Here is a 19336-nt window from a genome sequence, read left to right as displayed (position 1 = left end):
GAGTTTGCTGTGGTGGGAAGGGAGGAGTCTGAGTTAATTCTCAACTTTATTATTTTTGGGGATTGAGTAAATAAGGTTGACTTTAGTGGAGATAGAATATGTCAGGGGAGCTATAGGTTTGAAGGGAAAGATCTTGAATTTAGTTTTAGAACTGGTAAATTAATTGACAGCTCACCTCAGATTAAGTTATCTAATAGCAAACAAAGTTAGATATGGAACTTTGGAGCAAGGTCTGGGCTAGAGAAGTGGTGTTGGGAGACATGGATGTAAGTTTGGCAGGCGAAGCTGTGGGGAGTCCAGCCAGGGGCAGAGGGAATCAGAAACACTGAGGAAGCAGTTTGATAGATATAAGAGGAAACTGAGTAAGTCCTTATAATTTTTTTTAATTTTTTAAAAGTATATGTGTGTGTGTGTGTGTGTGTGTATATATATTTTTTTTTTAATTTGAACAGGGTCTTGCTCTGTTGCCCAGGCTGAAGTGCAGTGGCACAATCATGACTCACTGCAGCCTTGACCTCCCAGGCTCAAGTGACCCTCCCAACCTCTGCCACCGAAGTGGCTGGGACTACAGATAGGTGCCACCACACCTGGCTAATTTTTTGTATTTTTCATAGAGACAGAGTCTCGCTATGTTGTTCAGGCTGGTCTTGAGCTCCTGGGCTCAAGCATCCCTTCCACCTTAGCCTCCCAAAGTTCTGAGGTTACGGGCAATGCGCCACCATGCCTAGCCAAGTCCTCATAATTTCTTACAGCTGAAAATGTACAATAACAATAGCAATGCAAGCTTAAATGCAAAGAAAAAAAGTCCACCAAAAACACTTGAGTTTTTAAACTTTACTTTCTTTGAGAAATTTGAAATGCAACTGAAATGATTTTTAATAAAATTACGATAATGATTCTACTAAACTTCTGAAGTGTTTCTACAATCTAAACATTCCAGACCTTTGCTTAATCATCAGCTTAATTTTTATTTGGTCTCGGTATTTTTAAATTCTTATTTCACTTTGTTCTTTATGAAATTAATTTTGTTGGCCTTGAATCTGACCAGTGCAAATTTATTATATGGCTTCATAAAAAATCATACTTCAATGAAAATACTTCCTTAAATGTAAGAACTTATACCTTCCTTATGTTCTTTGTTTACCTAAGGAAATGCAACCTCACCACAAGTACAAAGACCATCTTTCATGGACTACTTTGATAAGCAAGACTTCAAGAATAAGAGTCACGAAAACTGTAATCAGAACATGCATGAACCCTTCCCTTTGTCCAAAAACGTTTTTCCTGATAACTGGAAAGTTCCTCAAGATGGAGACTTTGACTTTGTAAGTACATTTTAATCCTTCCATTTATGTTTTCTCCTTCTATATTTTACCATCAAATTGAGAAGCATAGTTCATATGTATGTGAACTGTGTGTATGTATATACAATTATAGACCATATGTTAATATTCATTTTACAGCCATATACATGGGTAGAGGAATTGTGAAGCTGTAGCTTGCTTATAGAAATGTACTTGCATAAATACTTTTTTATAGTTAAATAAATCATAGCTCAAATTTAGACAAATATTCAGGACTCCTTAAAACTAAAATGACAACTATTTTAAAAGATGTTTTCAATAATGCAAATATGAGATACTTCTGACAGTCAGTAAACTCAGTTGCCAAAATTAATGATGCAAAGGTATTTATGACATAGTTTGAGAATTTGCTTCAATTTTGAAAGTATATGAGTTGGTTTCTATTTGAATAAGTGTTAATTCCACTTGGTTTCTCAGAAATAATGGTCCTATTCTGTACCTAGGAGCATATAAACTTCCGTATAAAACTGCCTTATCGCCTATTTTGTTACATTTTCTCTTTATTTCTTCTACCCTGGTTCTTCTTACTTCTTTTAAAGAATGCATAAAATACAGGTAAACTATTTTAAAGTAACTGTTTCCAGAACTTGAGAGAGTAAATTCTCAAAATGAGTTATTTAATGGGGTGAAAATTTTGTGGAGTAAATTTTTACTTAAGAACATTTTAAATAATAATGTTACTTTTGCATATTGTTCTAGAAGATTTTTTTTCCAAACAAAATAACTTTATAATCCTTTGTAGTTTTATTAATAAATGTATGTATACGTAAATAAATACAATTTTAGATATATGTAAATATATACATTTTTTAAATTTAAGAATTTTTAAGTAATATTAAACCATTTTGCTTAGACAACATGACTCCAAATGCTTTGCAATTATAAATATTTTAAGTACTTTTTTCCTCAATATTGTGATGGAGTTTTTAAATAATCAGATAATAAAGTTTCAAAATCTGTCCGCAATAAATTTAGTACTAATTGCTAGCAAATATTAGCAGTATAATTCACAGGTTAGCCTGCAAACATCATTACAATGTCTACTTAATATTTTTTTCCATATCATAGTAAGCAATTAGAAAAATAAAATCAGTATGTCTTTAGTCCTAATAAGATTTCATTTTAAGCTATCTACTTTTTAAAAATTATGAATTATTTAGAATGCTGACATTTAAGCTTTAAATTATTCATGAATATAATGAATAATGTAGAGTATTTAACCTCAAAGAGTTCTGTCTTGTGTCAGTTGGAATAAATCTTTTTTTTTTTTGGGCATAAATTTAAAGGTTTTTTAAATTTACAAGTGCCGTTTTTTAAATTTACATGGATATAGTGCATCGTGGGGAAGTCTGGGCTTTTAGTGTAACCATTACCCAAATAATGTGCTTTGTACCCTTTAGGTAATTTCTCATCCCTGACTCCCTTCTTGCCGTCTCACCCTTCCAAGTTTCCATTGTCTATTATTCCACACTCTGTGTTCCTGTGTACACATTAGTTAGCTCCTACTTATACATGAGAACATGTAGTATTTGACTTTGCTGTTTCTGTTTCACTTAAGATAATAGCCTCCAGTTCCATCTATGTTGCTTCAAAAGATAAGATTTTATTCTTTTTTATGGCTGAATAGTGTGGAATACATCTTAATGGTCTCTGAGAAACAGTTTGAAATGAACTACAAAGTAATGAATAAATTAGCTACAAAGTAATGAATAAATTATCATGGTTAAAAAATGGCAAATAAAATGATTTAATTTTGCTTCAGTTAATCTTTCTACCACCCCAAAATTTAATGGCTTAAAATAACAACTATTTTACTTTCATCAAAACCACAATTTTGTGGGTTAATAGTTTGTCTAGGTTTATCTAAGTGTGTCTTCTGCTGGGCTCACCTGGGGTTTCTTAAGTGACTGCAGTCATCTACTGGCTTGAATGGGGCTGAACAGTCTCTCTAAAGTTACTTCACAAATATGTTGGCAATTGTGCTGACTATTGGCTAGGTCATATGATCTCATCAGGCAAGCCTGGGCTTTTTACGTGGCCATAGTAGCCTTCCAAGAAGGTGAAAACAAGGTTGTAAGGCCTCTTGACGTCAGCTTAGAATCTGCACAGTGTCCATTGATAATAGCATCAAAAAGAATGAGATACTTAAGAATAACCAAGTAGGTAAAAGACTTGTACACCGAAAACTGCAAAAATATGGGTGAAAGAAATTAGACATCAATACATGAAAAGACATATTCATAGATCATAAGCTTTAATATTGTTAGGATGTTTATATTGCCTAAACCGATCTGCAGATTCATTGTTATCTCTGTCAAAATCCTAATGATATTTTTTGCAAAAGTAGAAAAAACTCATCCTAAAATTCATATGGATTCTCAAGGGACCCTAATTAGTCAAAACAATCTTGAAAAAGAAAAACAAAATTGAAGATCTCATGTTTCCTGATTTCAAAACTTACTACCAAGCTATTGAAATCAAAACAGTGTGGTACTGTCAGAAAGACACATGTAGACCAATGGAATAGAGAGCTGAGAAGTAAACTTTTCACATCTATGGTCAAATGATTTTCGACAAGGGTCCTAAGACCATTCATTGGGGGTAAAGAAGAGGCATATCAATGAATCGTGCTGGGAAAACTGGATATCCACATGCAAAAGAATGAAGTTGGAGTCTTACTTTACACCATATACAAAAATTAGTTCAAAATGGGCCAAAGATCTTACAGTAAGAACTAAAACTAAAAAATTACTAGGAAATACATATGAGAAAAACTTCATGACTTTGGATTTGGCAGTGATTTCTAGGCTATGACACTAAAAACAAGTAACAAAAAAATAGATACATTGGACTACATCAAAATGGAAAACTTGAGTTCATCACAAGACACTATCAACAGAGTGGAGGGCCACCAATGAAATGATAGAAAACATTTGTAAATCATATATCTGATAAGAGGTTAATATTCATAATGTATAATGAACTCCTACAACTCAACAGCAACAAAAAAACCCCAAACAATCCATCTCAGAAATGAGCAAAGGGGCTGGGCATGGTGGCTCATGCCTGTAATCCCAGCACTTTGGGAGGCTGAGGTGGGTGGATCACTTGAAGTCAGCAGTTCGAGACCAGCCTGACCAACAAGGTGAAACCCCACCTGTACTAAAAATACAAAATTAGCTAGGACGTGGTGACACATGCCTGTAATCCCAGCTACTTGGGAGGCTGAGGCAGGAGAATCACTTGAACCCAGGAGACGGAGGTTGCAGTGAGCCGAGATCACGCCATTGCACTCCAGCCTGGGCGACAGAGCAAGACTCTGTCTCAGAAAAAAAAAAGGGGGAAGGGGGGCAAATGACTTAAATAGATATTCTTCCAAAGAAGATAAACATGGCTAATAAGTATGTGAAAAGCTTCAATAATTATCATTAATCATTAGAGAAAGGCATATCAAAACCACAATTAGATACTACACACCCATTCAAATGACTATTATCAAAAAACAAACACAGAAAATAACGAGTGTTGCTGAAGATGTAGAGAAATTGGAACCTTTCCTTGTGCACCTGCTGGTGGAAGTATGTTGTAGTCACTATGGAAAGCAATGTGGTGGCTCCTCAAAAAAAACTAATACAGGGTTATCATATAATCCAGCAATTCTGCCTCTAGGTATGTACCAAAGAATTGAAAGCAGGGTCTCAAAGAGATAGTTGTACACCCATTTTCATGGCAGCGTTATTCATAATGACAAAAAGGTAGAAGCAACCCAAGTGTCCATTGATGAATGAAAGGATAAAAAAAAAAAATGTTGTAATACATAAAATGGAATATTATTCAGCCTCAGGAAAGAAATTGTGCAATATGCTACAACATGGATGAGCACTGAAGACATTATGCTAAGTGAAATAAGCCAGGTCACAAAAGGACAAATGCTATATGATTCTACTTATATGAGTTACCTATAATAGTCAAATTCATCGAGATGGAAAATAAAATGTTGGTTCTCACGGGAAGGAAATAGGGAGTTATTGTTTAATAGGTACAGAGTTTCCATTTTGCAAGACAAAAATCATTCCAGAAGTGGATGGTAGTGATGCTTGTATGAAAGTGTGAGTGTAAATAATGCCACTTAACTGAACACTTGAAAATGGTTAATTGCATAAAAAATGCATAAGAGAAGAGGGGAAAGAATTTGCACAGTGTCACTGTTGTCATAGTCTGTTGTCAAAATCTGTCAGAAGTCTAGTCCTAACTCAAAGGATATGGAAATAAATTTCCCCTCATGATGGAAGGAACAGCAAAGTCACGTGCCAAAGGGTGCTGTGAGATGGAAGGGATTATTACAGTACACTTTGCAGACAATCTAATAGAAAGGGTGTTAATTAAAACTCAATAGAAATTAGAATGTTGAATTTAGGAAATGAGAGTTCATTAATGATTTTGATAATGACCATTGCAGTACTCTACTTTCAGATTTTTCACATACACACAATTTTTGACATGTAGCCTTCTACTCTCTGTCTTAGACTCATTTTAGCTTTGTGAATCTATTTTTCCTGTGGCTAACTCCTGAAAGTAAACTTTTGGAAACACTTTTAGCCCCTCATATGTTTTGTAGTCATTCTATCTGGAAATTCCAAAATTTGTTAGAAAACATTAAGCTAATTTAACAAATATTTGACTTTCTGCTTTGGATTGTGCTAGGCACTGTGGGTAAAAATAAATTATACTGATGTATTAAGAAGACAAGGTATGAATTAATGAAGTGGTAAGTTGTAATCTAGAACAGTAACTCAGACATTGCCATGTGGTTCTGAATAAGAGGGAGATTTGGTGAAGGCTGGAGTTGTATATGAAATTATAATATGGAAGAGGACTTTGTCTAAGCATTGATAAATGTATAGCAGAAAGAGAGAAGGTAGGCACTACAAGGAATGATGTGTAATAAAAAGCTTAGCAGTAGGAAAGTATAATGTATATTGGGTGGCAATGAAGTAGAAACCTTCAAGTCTATGGTAGTTAATTTGGAAAAATATGAGAGATAAAATAGAAAAGTAGATCCAGATCAGAGGGTAGAAGCTTGCAAGGTTACAGAGTCTGAATGTTTATTTAATAGACAATGGAAAGCCACTGAAGGTTTTAAGTTGGAGGATGACATGATGAAAAGTATCTTAAGAATATTAATATTGAAGATAGCATGAAGGATTGATAGGAAGAGACTCAGGGTAGGGGAAATCGGTTATGTGGCACAAGCTTAAAATAATATAGGAATAAAATTGAAACGAAAAACAAGAATGAGGAGGAAAGATTAATTAACAGAAATAGTTGACATACTAGATTGAAGAGTACTATTTTGATTAGTTAAGGTGAGGAACCAAATGATAAATGGTGACAGTAACAAAAAATAAAATAAAATAAAGGAAAATGTTCTCACAGGAGGAAAGGTATATCAAGAGATCATATGACTGGATCCAATTTTTGCAGAGTTACTTATTTTTGACTTATGTAGGGCAGATAGCCTTAAAAAGGGAATTGTGGGAGGGATGGAGTGACTAGAACAGTTCTTCTTTTCTCAACATTTATTACACCTGTCAACTGGAACTGCTCAACCCTCTCATCACTTTGAGGAAAGTGGAAAATGTTTGTAATCGCCACTGAGGGGAATGGAAATGGAAATAAAGAAGATATGAATAAAGGAAGCATTGTCAGGAGATGAATAAAGAATTACCAAGAGTAGTAGTGAGTATGGCAAAAGACAAGGAAAAGTGTGTATAAGAGGGGCAAAGAGAGAGTAGTTGAAAGAAGCAGCATAGGTGGAGCACAGTGTAAGTGATTAGGTGGACTGCTTTTCTCACAAAATGGGGAAATGGACTAAAAGCAGAGATACCAGCTGTTAATGAGGGAAATCTGATCTTATTCATTCCCTCATCTGTTAGTTACAGAATGTTAAAAAAATGTGACTCTAATATTAAAGTGTAAAGCATACTAAGGTTTATGTGTTTATCTTCCCTCTTCATGATGCATCTCGAGGCCGCCTTCTAGAAGAGAACTGTATTTTATGTAGTTCCTAAGTCTGTCTGATAGAAGTTGCTTAAAATAAGCCAAAGTTGCTTTGACCATATTTTCAGGACAAAGAAGGCTTCATCCTTCTGCCTTGAGGAAAATGGGTTCTAAGAAAAAAAAAAGAAATGAAAGGGAACACTTTATTGTCTTTTGAGGTACTCAGAGCAGATTTCTAAAGGACAAAACTTATTCAGAAAGGCACCTGCTAGACAGATGTGCAGGGTAGGAAGCATTCCTTGTCTTAAAGCCTGTATGCAATAGAATTTGTGTACTTCCTTTTAAATTGTTAGCATTTGTCTTTGGGATTTTCTGTGGATTGTTTCATGTTATGTTCCTGAATGTAAGATGATAAAAGAATTTATGATGTCACCAAATTGGGGATTATCGTAGAAAGATAGGAAATAAAATATATTTGGGCTAATTGAATTATTTTTAACCCTACCAGAAAAAAGTTATGTTTAGGATGTGCCTATGCAGATTTCTAAAACAAATGTAAAAGGCAAATCTGTTTATTATAGCACTAGTCTAATGTTTCAGTTTTTGTTAGAATTATTTCCAAACAGCCTTAGCATCCAGATTGTTTAGTGTTAAATAGAGCGCATGTAGATAGTGTTTTGAAGAAATTACAGTATCGTATTTAAATAGATATATTTTGGGTAACGTAAAGATTTTGGAATAAGAACAAAAACTTCAAAAGCCATCTGTTAACCCACTACATTGGTTCCAAATTTTAAAAAAGAAAGAAATTGGATTGACAATAATTACTAGTATAAAAGAAATTAGGTAAATCAACCATTTTTGGTTTTGACTCATACTGAATTGTAAGTTAACATTTCTTAATTACTCTGATTCTTAAATATTTATTCAGTTGGCGGTGTCCTTTTGAGCTAAGGGACACAAGAATCCACCAGGGCCACACTGAAGAAAAAGTCTCAAAAATTGTGGCAGAGAAGGGAAAAAAAACTAACTTTGTTCTCCAAGTATAAAGTTGTCTGGGGCTTTCCTAGTTTTGCCACAGTCCTACCTTTGATGCCTGCGTTAGCAAGTGAGTGTGATTACAGGGAAACAAAACAAAAGTCACTGTTGGAAAATGCATAAAACAGTAAAGGGTTGGCAGAGAAAGTACCAGCCCTGCTGCTGGAGCTGCCCATGGACATTTTAGGAATCTTCACTTGTTCTGGAGAAATGTTTCTTTCTCAGGGTCTTTTCACCCTCCTCTATAGCCAGCAGCTGTGAAGGAGTGATAAAGAAACTGGAGTAGCCCCAGAAAAAGAGCAGCAGGGCAACCCCTTTAGTAAGCCCTCAGCAACACAGACCCTCTAGACAGCTTAAGGTAAAAACTTAAGCCAGCAGCATCCAGCAGTTTTTCGTTTGTTTGTTTTACCAGTATAGCAGCATGTTATCTGCTTTGTCTGTTTAAATGCAGGTAATGTTTCTGGTTTTAAAAGAGCTATTGGCTCTAGTTTTCCTTGTAGTATACTCCTTAGTCAAAGAACTGCTTGTTCTCTACAGTCCTTAGTTCTGTGGACTGAGGAAACCACTTCAGTTGAGTGAAGTATTTAAGCATATTGTCATCGATTAGCTTTGCATTAATTAAATGATTATTGTCAAGTATTTCCAGATGTTTGCTAGAGTATTAACAAAGTATGAAAAGATAACTATAGATATTTCAGATTTATTTCTTCTAGGGTAAAGAAGAAATAAACACACAAAATCCCAAATGTTCCAGTGGATAGCTTTGGATAAGAGTTTATGATTACAGGTGTACATGTGGCATGAACTCAAGTGTATGTGGCACATTGTGCTTTCACTACTCAGTCATTCCTTGTAGAGCCAACAGGAAATTAAAATTAATGAGAAGCCTGCACTTTGAAACAGTTGCAGAATTCTTGACTATTTCAGTCCTTTGCCAGCTCACGAAATCTGTGCTGGCAGTCATATCCAACAGATGGTGTGGCGTGTGCACAGTTGTGTCATGTGATTGTCCAGCTCCATGTAGAATTTTTATGAGGTTTTGACCATCAGTCTGCTGAGGCACTTAAGATAGTCATAACCTTTGTCTTGAAAGGAAGGTGACCTGCTTCGAAGATAAGTGTTTATGTACAAGTAGAAAATAATAATTTAGTCACTGGGCAAGTAAACTAGATTTAGTTGATTCTGTGGTAAAGGCAACAAAGATTTTAGTGTCTCTGAACTGCTACACTGGTTTTTAAATTTTTTTTGTTTAGTAGAATTTAATCCCCTTGGCTACCTGAGGTAGAATGAGCGTTTCACTTTCTTATTCCTAAAGGTGATGTTTAAGGCTTCCGTAATTTCTGAAATTTTTATTTGGTGGTTGTGTCTAGGCAAAGTCTACTGAAACATTAAGCTAATTCTGCTTATTTAGGTAATTAATACCTTAAGTTAAAACTCATTATATCATCATTTCCCTTACAAATTTAAGTGAGCAGGCCTGTACTTATTGGATTAATTAAGATAGAAAGCACAGGTGCAGTATGTGGTTTCTTGTCAGCATGTTGTAATTTATTAAGATGTTTAAAAAAAGAAAAATGGCTTACAAAAAGGGTTCCAAGAAGCACAAACTCTCCTCATAGTAGTTTGCTCTTTTTAAAATGTCATTTATTTAGAAAATTACGTTGAAAAATTGACTACTTTACATTTTAAAACAAGATATTGTACTCCAAGCATATGTTGTAGCTAATGTTGATGTCTAAGGAAGTTATTTTGACTATGTGGGCTTTCTATTCATAACCCAATTTTAGATGTTTAGTCAGTAAGCACTGGGGACTATTGGGGTAATTACATCAAAAGAGATGTTAACCAATAGTGGAATTTAGGATCAAAGAGTGAACAGTGTAATTTATGATCTTTTAATTTAAGACTGATATCCCAACAGTGTTTACCTTTTGAAATAAATAAAGCATTAGATTTCAAAAAAGTTTTAAAAATTGATTGAGGTAACTAGTAATGCATATATCGGGTTGCGTTTTGATGATGGAATAGTTGTTTTGTACTTGAACTGTCGTGAAATTTCTTTAAATCTAAAATTATTTTTGTAATTTTATACTTAATTCAGGTTTTCTGAGTATGCATAGTATTTCACTATTAGAAATATTTCCATAACTGACTTCCATCATACTTCTCATGTCTATCTTCCACAGTTAGAAGTATGCACATCATTGTTTGGGGGCCTATCATATTTGTCGGCCTACTTGAATTAATGCTGACACCTTTTCCTCCTTCTTGCCATTAGGTTGGTAGCCTTTTCCATAGTACCTCTCATTCATAAAAATAGAAAGCCCTCATTAGGTTGGATTCTTCATGTTGGAAGACTTTTCAATAAATAATAGACTTTTTTAAAAAAAAATCCAGAATCTAGTTGTCTTGATTCAAAACCAAAGTAGCCTTGTTTTGTAATTGTGTTCATCAGTTGTTGAAACACCTTCCCAGAACGATAGACAGATCTTAAGGAGATAAGTGAGTGATAGGGGCATTCAAACTAATGTTGTTTCTCGTAGCAGATGAAAGTGTTTTGGAAAAAAGATACCTTACTGATTTATTTTGAAAGCACATTTTCATAGTTCTTAACAAACCTTTTTTTCTTCATGAATTCAATAATGGTGCATGTTGAAATTTGATATGCAATATACTATCATTAACTATTAAGGCGTCTTATAAAAGGCTCAGTAACCTGGGTTAGAGTATCAAGTTTCATTCCCACAGACCTTCAGTTTAGTTTTTAACTCTATCTTAATGTGAGAATGCAAATGAAACTACCTAATTGGCCAAGGCTACAAATATATAAATATATAGAAAGTTAATTATCGGCCATATTCTTGTACTAACTAGTGCAGTGGAACGAGTGTTGAGTTCTGGATTATCTTTGCTAATGACAGATCTGAAATAGTCATTTTAATGCCTGTATTCTTTGATGAAAAAGAAATATACTGTCTAATTCATTAGAACTTCAGTGATGGTACAGAATTCCTGAAATTGCCTTGCTTTTGGTTTTGACCATTTGATCATTTTTGTTCTGACTATGAACATTAAAAGACTTTTCCCTTAGCATATCTATATTAGGCACAATAGAAATTAAGTGCAGATAATTTCCCCTTGCTTTGCAGAACAGTGAATTATAGCTCATGTCTGCAAATAAATTCTATTTTCCGTCTTTTATTATAAAATTATAGGTATATTCTTCTAGAAAAAATATTTTTTAAATAACTGAGTGAAGAAGATTATTAAGTTATATGTAATCCTTGGGTGTCTGGTAGTCATCATTTAGTAGCAGCTCTTTCGATATGTGGAAATTCATCTTTTTTGTTGTCATTTTTAAAAGGATTTTCCAGAATTAGTCAACCTGTGGTGTCTTTCCATATTGTATATCAGTTGCTCTCACCTGTAAGAATTTCCTCCTTGTCTGTAGTCATTTATACTTTTTTTTCCTCTTGACTCCATATTTAAACTATTAGGCTTCTATTAATTTGGGCAGCTTTGCCACATTTTGCTATGACTCATGATAGGAGGCTATTTTAAGTTGGAAACTTCAGCATCTGAATTTGTTTTTCTAAGTAGCCAGTCTTTATATTGAAAATGGTGTGTGAAGTTTTATCTACATGTATAATTTTATGGTTCAGAGGGTGTCCTATCCTTTTGTTTTGGCTAATAAACTAATAAGTATTGGTAAAAACAACAGCTGACACATATTGAGATCTTAGTATATGGTGAGTACTTTTTAAAGCACTTCCCTGACAATGCGGGAGATCCTTTTTAGAAGGTACTATTATTATCCTTTTTTAAAAAAAAAAAAAGAAAAAAAGAAAAAAGAAAAGAAACGAAACTAATGCACAAAGAGATTAAGTTCAGTGATCAAAATCTCTTAGCTTGTAGGTGATAGAGCAAAAATTTGAACCCAGGAAATCTGACTTAAGAGTTTACTTTGTACTATTTAACAATGATACTATCACTAAGCCTTTAGTACAGAGGTTAGCCTCGGCCAGAAGTAAAGCCATCAGTCAAGAGAAAGAGGAGATGCATAAGTTATAGCACTGAACCCAAACTCTGAGTAGTAGCAAAACTGAAGACCATTCGAATAAAATAGGAATACAGACATGGGGCAGGCAGAGGTGCAGGGTGCAGACTGAGTTGGCTTAGCCAGCAACACAGAATCCTTTTTTGCACATTCCAGCTGGGTCAGAGAACAGGTCCTAAAGGCAGCAATGTCTGCTGAACAGACTAGTATTGGATATGATGCAGTAGTGACCTAGGTGGTAAAGGCTTTTGATTGCCAAGCTGAGGCTTCTAGGTTTAGCCCTAATCCTGTGAGTAATTGATAGCTAATAAAAAATTTTGATGAGGGGAAAACTCTTACCAAACTTGTTTTTTGGTGTCAAAGTGAAGCATAGAGAGGAATTGGAGTCCTAGGATAACTGGATTAAAGACTGTTGAAATTGTTAAAAGTGGATTAAGGCAAAAATAGTGAAATTAGAGAAGAGAGTCTACATTCAAGAAATCATCTAGATTAGATCATTTAGAATCATCTGGATCTGATCATCAGTTTTATATAGAGGATTAGAGTGAAGAAGGTTTCTGATTTAGATAATTAGACTGATGGTTTTGCTATCGTTTGAGATAAAGAATAGAAAAAGGGAAGAACAGATTTTAGAGATTGGGTGTGGTGTGGAGAACAAACTAGCAAAATATGTTGTGGATATATAAAGTTTTTAGTGTTTGGAGAACATATAAATCTATTAGATAGTTGAAACTACAGAATGGAACCATGAATTTGGGAATATTTGGCGTGGAAAAGAGTACATGAGATCAACCAGAGAGACGCTTGAAGAGAGATGATTACCAAAAATGGATTTCTAGGGTATCCCAAATGTAAGGTGAGTGGGGCAGGAACAGTGAGTGGAGGCTGGCTCTATCTACCCGTGGGTATATTGAACCAAGCTTAGATGTAGGCAGATTACAGCTGTCACCTGAGAATTTACCATGAGTAGGATTTCACTGCTTTTTTGGGGGGGTGGTGGTGGTAGGGGGAGTGTGGTGCAGGTATCAGTCTATGCTTGAACTTAAAGAATAGTTTTAGCTATCAAGTTTTTTGTTAGCAGTTTTTTGAGCATTCATTCTACCACAGGGTGTAAATAACTTTTAAGCAGCTACAACTCATTGGCGATATATCTGAAATTGCTTTTTTTTTTTTTTTAAACATACTTTGAAGCATGCTGTTTCTAATCTCCCTTTTCTGTCTCTTAAGTATGCCTTTGGACAAATGCTACAACTTTTTGGTCACTTTTGGTTAGTAAAAGTCTGGGTAGTTTAAAATTGTAACCTCAAATTTGATTTAAGTCTTACTTGATCCTTCCCCACCCTACATCTTAGAGTAGGCCACCTAAGTGGCCTAAGACATTTGGCATGCTTTCTCCCCTTCTAGGTCTCATTCTTGTAGAGAGAGGAGGAAGGACAAGAGAGGCAGAGGTCATCATCTGAACGAACGTGGTTATCTGAAGGTAGTGGGTCTCACTCGGGCATAATCTGGTTCTGACTGCTGCAAAATGTCTCTGACAATGTGATGTTCATGTGGTTGGAATATGTGGTTTTCTTGGGATGATAGCTTTATCTTGGCTCCCTTTATCACTGAGCTCTTCCTCAGAAATGGGTAGCTGTATCTCCTCTCTGTTCCGTAAGTTCAAACTCCTCCCCCTCTCTAGGTAGGGCATTGATGTGTTTGATCAGCAGCCCTTGCTTCTTCCCCAGCCTCTGGTTCTCTCACATGAGCCATGGGAGTCAGTGGTGTTCTTTCTAGGATCTCAGGGAATTAGTGGGTAGATAGGGGAAATGTGAGAGGTACTCTTTACTTCTCCCTCGCCCCCCAGGTATACTATTTCTGTGGCCCTATTAGGTCTGCTGCTGCAGGCTGCTCTACCAAGCCTCCCATCTTCAGAAATCTCTAGATTAGAAGTAGACAAGTTTCTAGGCCAATATATTTTTCCCTACTTCTAGGGACATATGCCAGGTCATCTATGAACACTTCACCAGGCTAAATTCTACTCCACTGACAGCACCAGAGCAGGTTTGAAGGTTCTTTATTCAGTATTCAGTCAAGCTGGAAAGTGAGATGTCAGTCTCTTCTTCTTGCAGGAAACCACAACGTGTCTTTGATGGAATATCTTGATACTGTGCAACATGGCTTGAGTGAGGAAGCTGCTATGACAAAAACTGCCCCCCAGTGCTCCTGATGTACCCTTGCCCTCTTATGTAGGCTGGGTGATGATTTGGGAGTGGTGGGGCTCATTCAACCTCTGAGTAAACTCAAGGTCAGCGATTTGGCCCCATTTGGTTGGTGGCCGTCTTCAAGATAGGTGGTGCTTGTACATTATTTTTGTCTTTGTTGTGAGCCTTAGTCTCACAATTCAGGGGACAGTTAAAAACTTTAGTCAGCATTCTTCTGTAAAAATAAACATTACTGACATGACTGACATTTTAGAGCATTTCATGTTTCTTTCTCTACAGAAATATTTTAGTTTATTTGTTCCTTCATTCATCATTTATTCAGTAAACATTTTTTTTGTGACAGCCTTGTTGCATGCCAAGCACTAGGCACTGCCAACTTAAGCAAATTGCTGCTCTGCAGGAGCATTTGGGTATAGACATATGAACACTTAATTATTTTACCCGTAGATAAATTGGCCAGACACCACTGATCTGGAAAATCAGGTTGTAGTGAAAATAACCAGACTTAGAAATAAAACCATGAAAGTGAAAATATGAAATTTTAATATAAGTTATTTTTTATTGAACAGCAATGTCTAACATTCAGAATTCATACTATCTAAGGTTACAGAATTTCCGGTTGCCCTGGGTACATAGGATCATGTAATCACATGGACCAGACTAAGAATTCTTATAGATTATTTACTTAAAGATTTAAAGTTTCTTCAAGGAAGAAATTTAAGACAATAATGTCTATTTTTACCAACTTTTTGGTAAGAAATTTTTAGCTTCATACTAATATTTAAGTGGATACTGCTCACGTGGCACATATTGTTTATATATTTAGTTCTTTGTGTCATCTAAAATTCTAAAATGAGACTTCTTCAAAAGTTATAACTATCTTGTGTCTCCAAAGTAGTATTTTACACTTTGTCTATTTGCCTTATATAAGTAGAGTCTAAGGCTTAACTTGTGAAACAGAATTCATGCTAAGGAACTTAGAACAATTCAGACCAATCAATTACTAGAGTCTCTATTTATTGTTTTATTGTTCTGAAAGTAAAAAACAAATTATATCTAGATTACAAGCTAAAGGTTGTTTTAAAACATTATGCAAGTGGGATTTTTTTCACTTCAGTTTCTGTTTCATAACTAAAACATTAAAACAGTATCACTGGCAACAAAAATTTAATGCATAACCTCTAACTTAAATGAATATTTCTTTAAAGTTACCTTCATTTTGTAATTTAAGGAAAACCTGTTTTATATTAATATTTAAAACAAGCATTGAAAAATAAAACCAGTTTCTGAGAATAGGGGAAGTATTTTTAAAACACTTGAGCTTCTCTCTTCAGGTTCTATGTTCTGTGTTCAGATTGGTAATATATTTCCAGGAGAAAGTGGATGGTATTTATACACCCATATATTTCCATAAGTCATTTTTAGGCAACTGATTTTAATTCATGATAAATTATAAAATGAATTAGTAACAATATAAGAGAAGGCATTCAGGAAACATACCAGTTCATACTCAATTTCATATTGATGTACTTAATATATTTAGCTTCTTGTATTTAGGATAACATCGATTAGCTCTCCTTTAAGCGAAAATGTTCTAAAATACTTAGGTATGTCTATATATTTAAAACATAGTCTTTTTTTGAATTTTAGAATAAAAAGAAATTTCATTCAACATTTTTACATCCTTAATAGATGCAAATTATAGGTGTACAAAATATGTAGTAGCTACTCCTATGTTTAAGATTCAGTATCTTACATTGTTATATTTTAAAGTTATGGGATACGTAAATACTGAATTATTAGATATTCCATTTGAAGTGAATCAAATTAAAAAAATATGAATAAGCATTTGTCTCAATAGATTTTATTCATTTAATAAGAACCACTTTTGTTTTAATTAATTTTCCAGAACATGAGAAGATGTGAATAAGGTATACACATTGAGGTTAGAATATGTTGTTATTCATATATTTTTGAGACCAATTTAGGATTACTTGGTTTAAATATAAATTAATATTTAATGTTCTAATTTTATATTTTTTTCTAGAGTAACACACTAACAAAATTCTTTTTTAGTTTTTAATGTTTCATTTGTGCAACAAAAGTATTTTAAGTGCCACCTGTGTGCCTTTCACCTCCCTTTAGAAAGTAATACAGTCAAGGGAGCCACTTGCAAAATATCTCTGTATTATCAATTGCTTCACCCACCTTATTCACAGGGTATCCTATTTTACCTATTTTATGTCACTGTTAGGCTTTAAGGTCTAACGTAGTTAAGCTGATTTTGCCATGCAATCAAATCAAATGCTTGCAAAATTGAAGCAAACAGCATTTTTCGTATTCCCAGCTGCTAGCTAATTATATTACACTTAAAACATACTTATTTATAAGAGAAATTTTTAAATTGATATATTTATCTTCAGTCTGACATTTTCTTGTTTGTTCAAATGAGAATTCTAGTTGTAAAGAAAACTGCATTTAAATATTTTATATAAATTATTAATACTGCAAAAGGATACTAGTTTATAATATCATTGAGAGCAGCTGTGAATAAGTCATAATTAGTTAGGATTTATTTACAGTTTAAAAAAAAAACTCTCTGATGTTACAGGGGCTGAAAATGAAGGCAAATATATGGGTGAGGGTAGGAAGCAGGGGGCTGTTTGGCCTGGTAAAAATTTCGTAACTATTTGCAAAATTGATCAAGAAATTAAAAGGAGAAAAAGAACATACATAACTGTCTTCAGACATAAACAAAAATAAGACTTGCATATTTGTGGCACGCCTCTGGATTAGGCATTAAATTAAATGTGATTGTTAAGTAATGCTTAATAGCAGCATAACAAAAGGGGCATCTATTGTCTTTAGTAATTCTTCTTTATAGAAATCCATTATGTATTAAAATGGTGTATGTCAACATCATTCTTTTATTTTGCCAGTTTCTGCTTTGATTTATATTTGTGTGGAACCCGGACACCAGTATTGATAGGATTATTTAAAAGCTTAGAGCTTTTCTTTTTAAACCTGTCTTTTGAATTTATTCTAAGTTACCATTTAACAAAATACCTGATATTGAGTCCTGCAAAATTTCAAAATAGAGAACTTGTTTTTATTTAAAAAGAAGTGATTTGAATAAATGTCCATGAGCATTAGATATTATATTGTAAATAAAATCTTAGTAAGTTTTAGAAAAGTATTAGATTAATTTTCACATACATCTTTGTTATTGAGGTAACTTATGAGTAGAAAAATAGAATTTTTAATAGAATATGGTAGATGAATCCTTTAATATTGGTAAAATAAGGTTTACTTACAATCTTGTTAAAAAACTATTGGTCATGGTACTTCTCTTTCTGTATATGTCTTATCCCTCAGTGTATACTTTAATTTATGATTAAAGTTTAAAAGTTTTAATCTGTGATGAACTCTAGGCTGAGGTTTATGGTATAGTTTATTTTATACACTGTTCTTAAAAAGCTATTCAATTACTAGGTAGGATTCTTTCAAATAGAAATTTAAAAGTCAAAGTAATTCTCCTTAATAAAATAATTCCATTAGGATGATTTCATTAAATTTACCAATCTATTAATAATCTGCACAATACTCATCTAAGTAAAACTTGTATTTTTGTTTGTAGTTTATATAAAACAGCCTAAGTATTATAATGCTATGAATCTAGATTTTTAAATGAGCACACTGTACATTTTACATAGACACATCTATTTATAATTATGAGCATAAATTATAAGTGTGATTTCTGAGATGCTTAAAGATATAATAAAATTCATATTGCTATACCAATCTTAAGAGTGCTTAGGAAAACCTTAAAGAACCATCCAAGAAACTGCCATTTAATTCTGTCTAAATATATTTTGTCCAAGTTAAGAGAAGGAAATATATTTTGTTCCTATAATTATTTTGCCTTCTTCGAGCTCTCTTTCATCATATGCTGAATCTCTAGCAGGTTAGATCATTAAACTTTTCAGATGAAAAAAAAGATGGTTAGGGAAAGACTAGTTAGTTACCTGATTGGGCAAATGTGGGTCGAGTTTTGAAAACCTTTTAATTTTTTTAGATCAGTTTCTCTGAGTTTTTGTTTACTCAGTTTATAAGGTATGTAAGAATACATCATTAGTTCTTAACCTTGACCTTTCCTAAATCTTTTGCATCATTAAATAGAACAAGGCTGTACGGTTAAAATACTTATTTGAAAGCTTTTTAGAATCCCTGTAATTTTGCTTACTTTAATTTCTGTCAAATTGTGATAGTAATTGTTAGTCCTAAATTGTTAAGAACTTTATTTTAAATTTGTTTTCCCATAATTTTCCCCAAAATTGTTTTATTTTTAAAGCAATCTAAAACATTACCAGCCACGACCACATAACATTTTTAATAAAAACTTTATTGAGATATAATTCACACACCATGTAACCCACCCTTTTAAAGTGTGTAATTCAATCGTTGTTTAGTACATATACAGTTTTGTAGCTGGCACCATAATCCATTTCAGGATATTTTCATCATTACCCCAAAAAGAAACCCTGTACCCACTAGTAGTCACTTCCCATTTCCTCCCAACACCCTTTTCTTTTTCTAGTCCTAGGCAGCCGCTAGACTGCTTCTTGTCTTTGTGGATTTGCCTGTCTTGATATTTTATATAAGTAAAATCATAC

At 33.8% G+C, this 19336-nt stretch overlaps 1 protein-coding gene across 2 annotated transcripts in view; it reads left to right on the top strand.

Annotated features, from left to right (window-relative positions):
• Nucleotides 1–19336, top strand: part of STK3 (serine/threonine kinase 3) — a 332625-nt gene that overhangs the window by 253344 nt on the left and 59945 nt on the right. For both annotated transcript variants that reach the window (XM_008001185.3, XM_038000245.2), the window contains one exon: nt 1150–1325. In XM_008001185.3, the coding sequence (XP_007999376.2) occupies nt 1150–1325 (176 nt within the window). The remainder of the gene's footprint in view (nt 1–1149; nt 1326–19336) is intronic.

This window comes from Chlorocebus sabaeus, chromosome 8 (genome assembly GCF_047675955.1).
Source record: "Chlorocebus sabaeus isolate Y175 chromosome 8, mChlSab1.0.hap1, whole genome shotgun sequence".
Taxonomy (NCBI): Eukaryota; Metazoa; Chordata; class Mammalia; order Primates; family Cercopithecidae; genus Chlorocebus; species Chlorocebus sabaeus.
The sequence above is the reverse complement of the archived record's forward strand: the minus strand, read 5'-3'. Positions and strand labels throughout refer to the sequence as shown.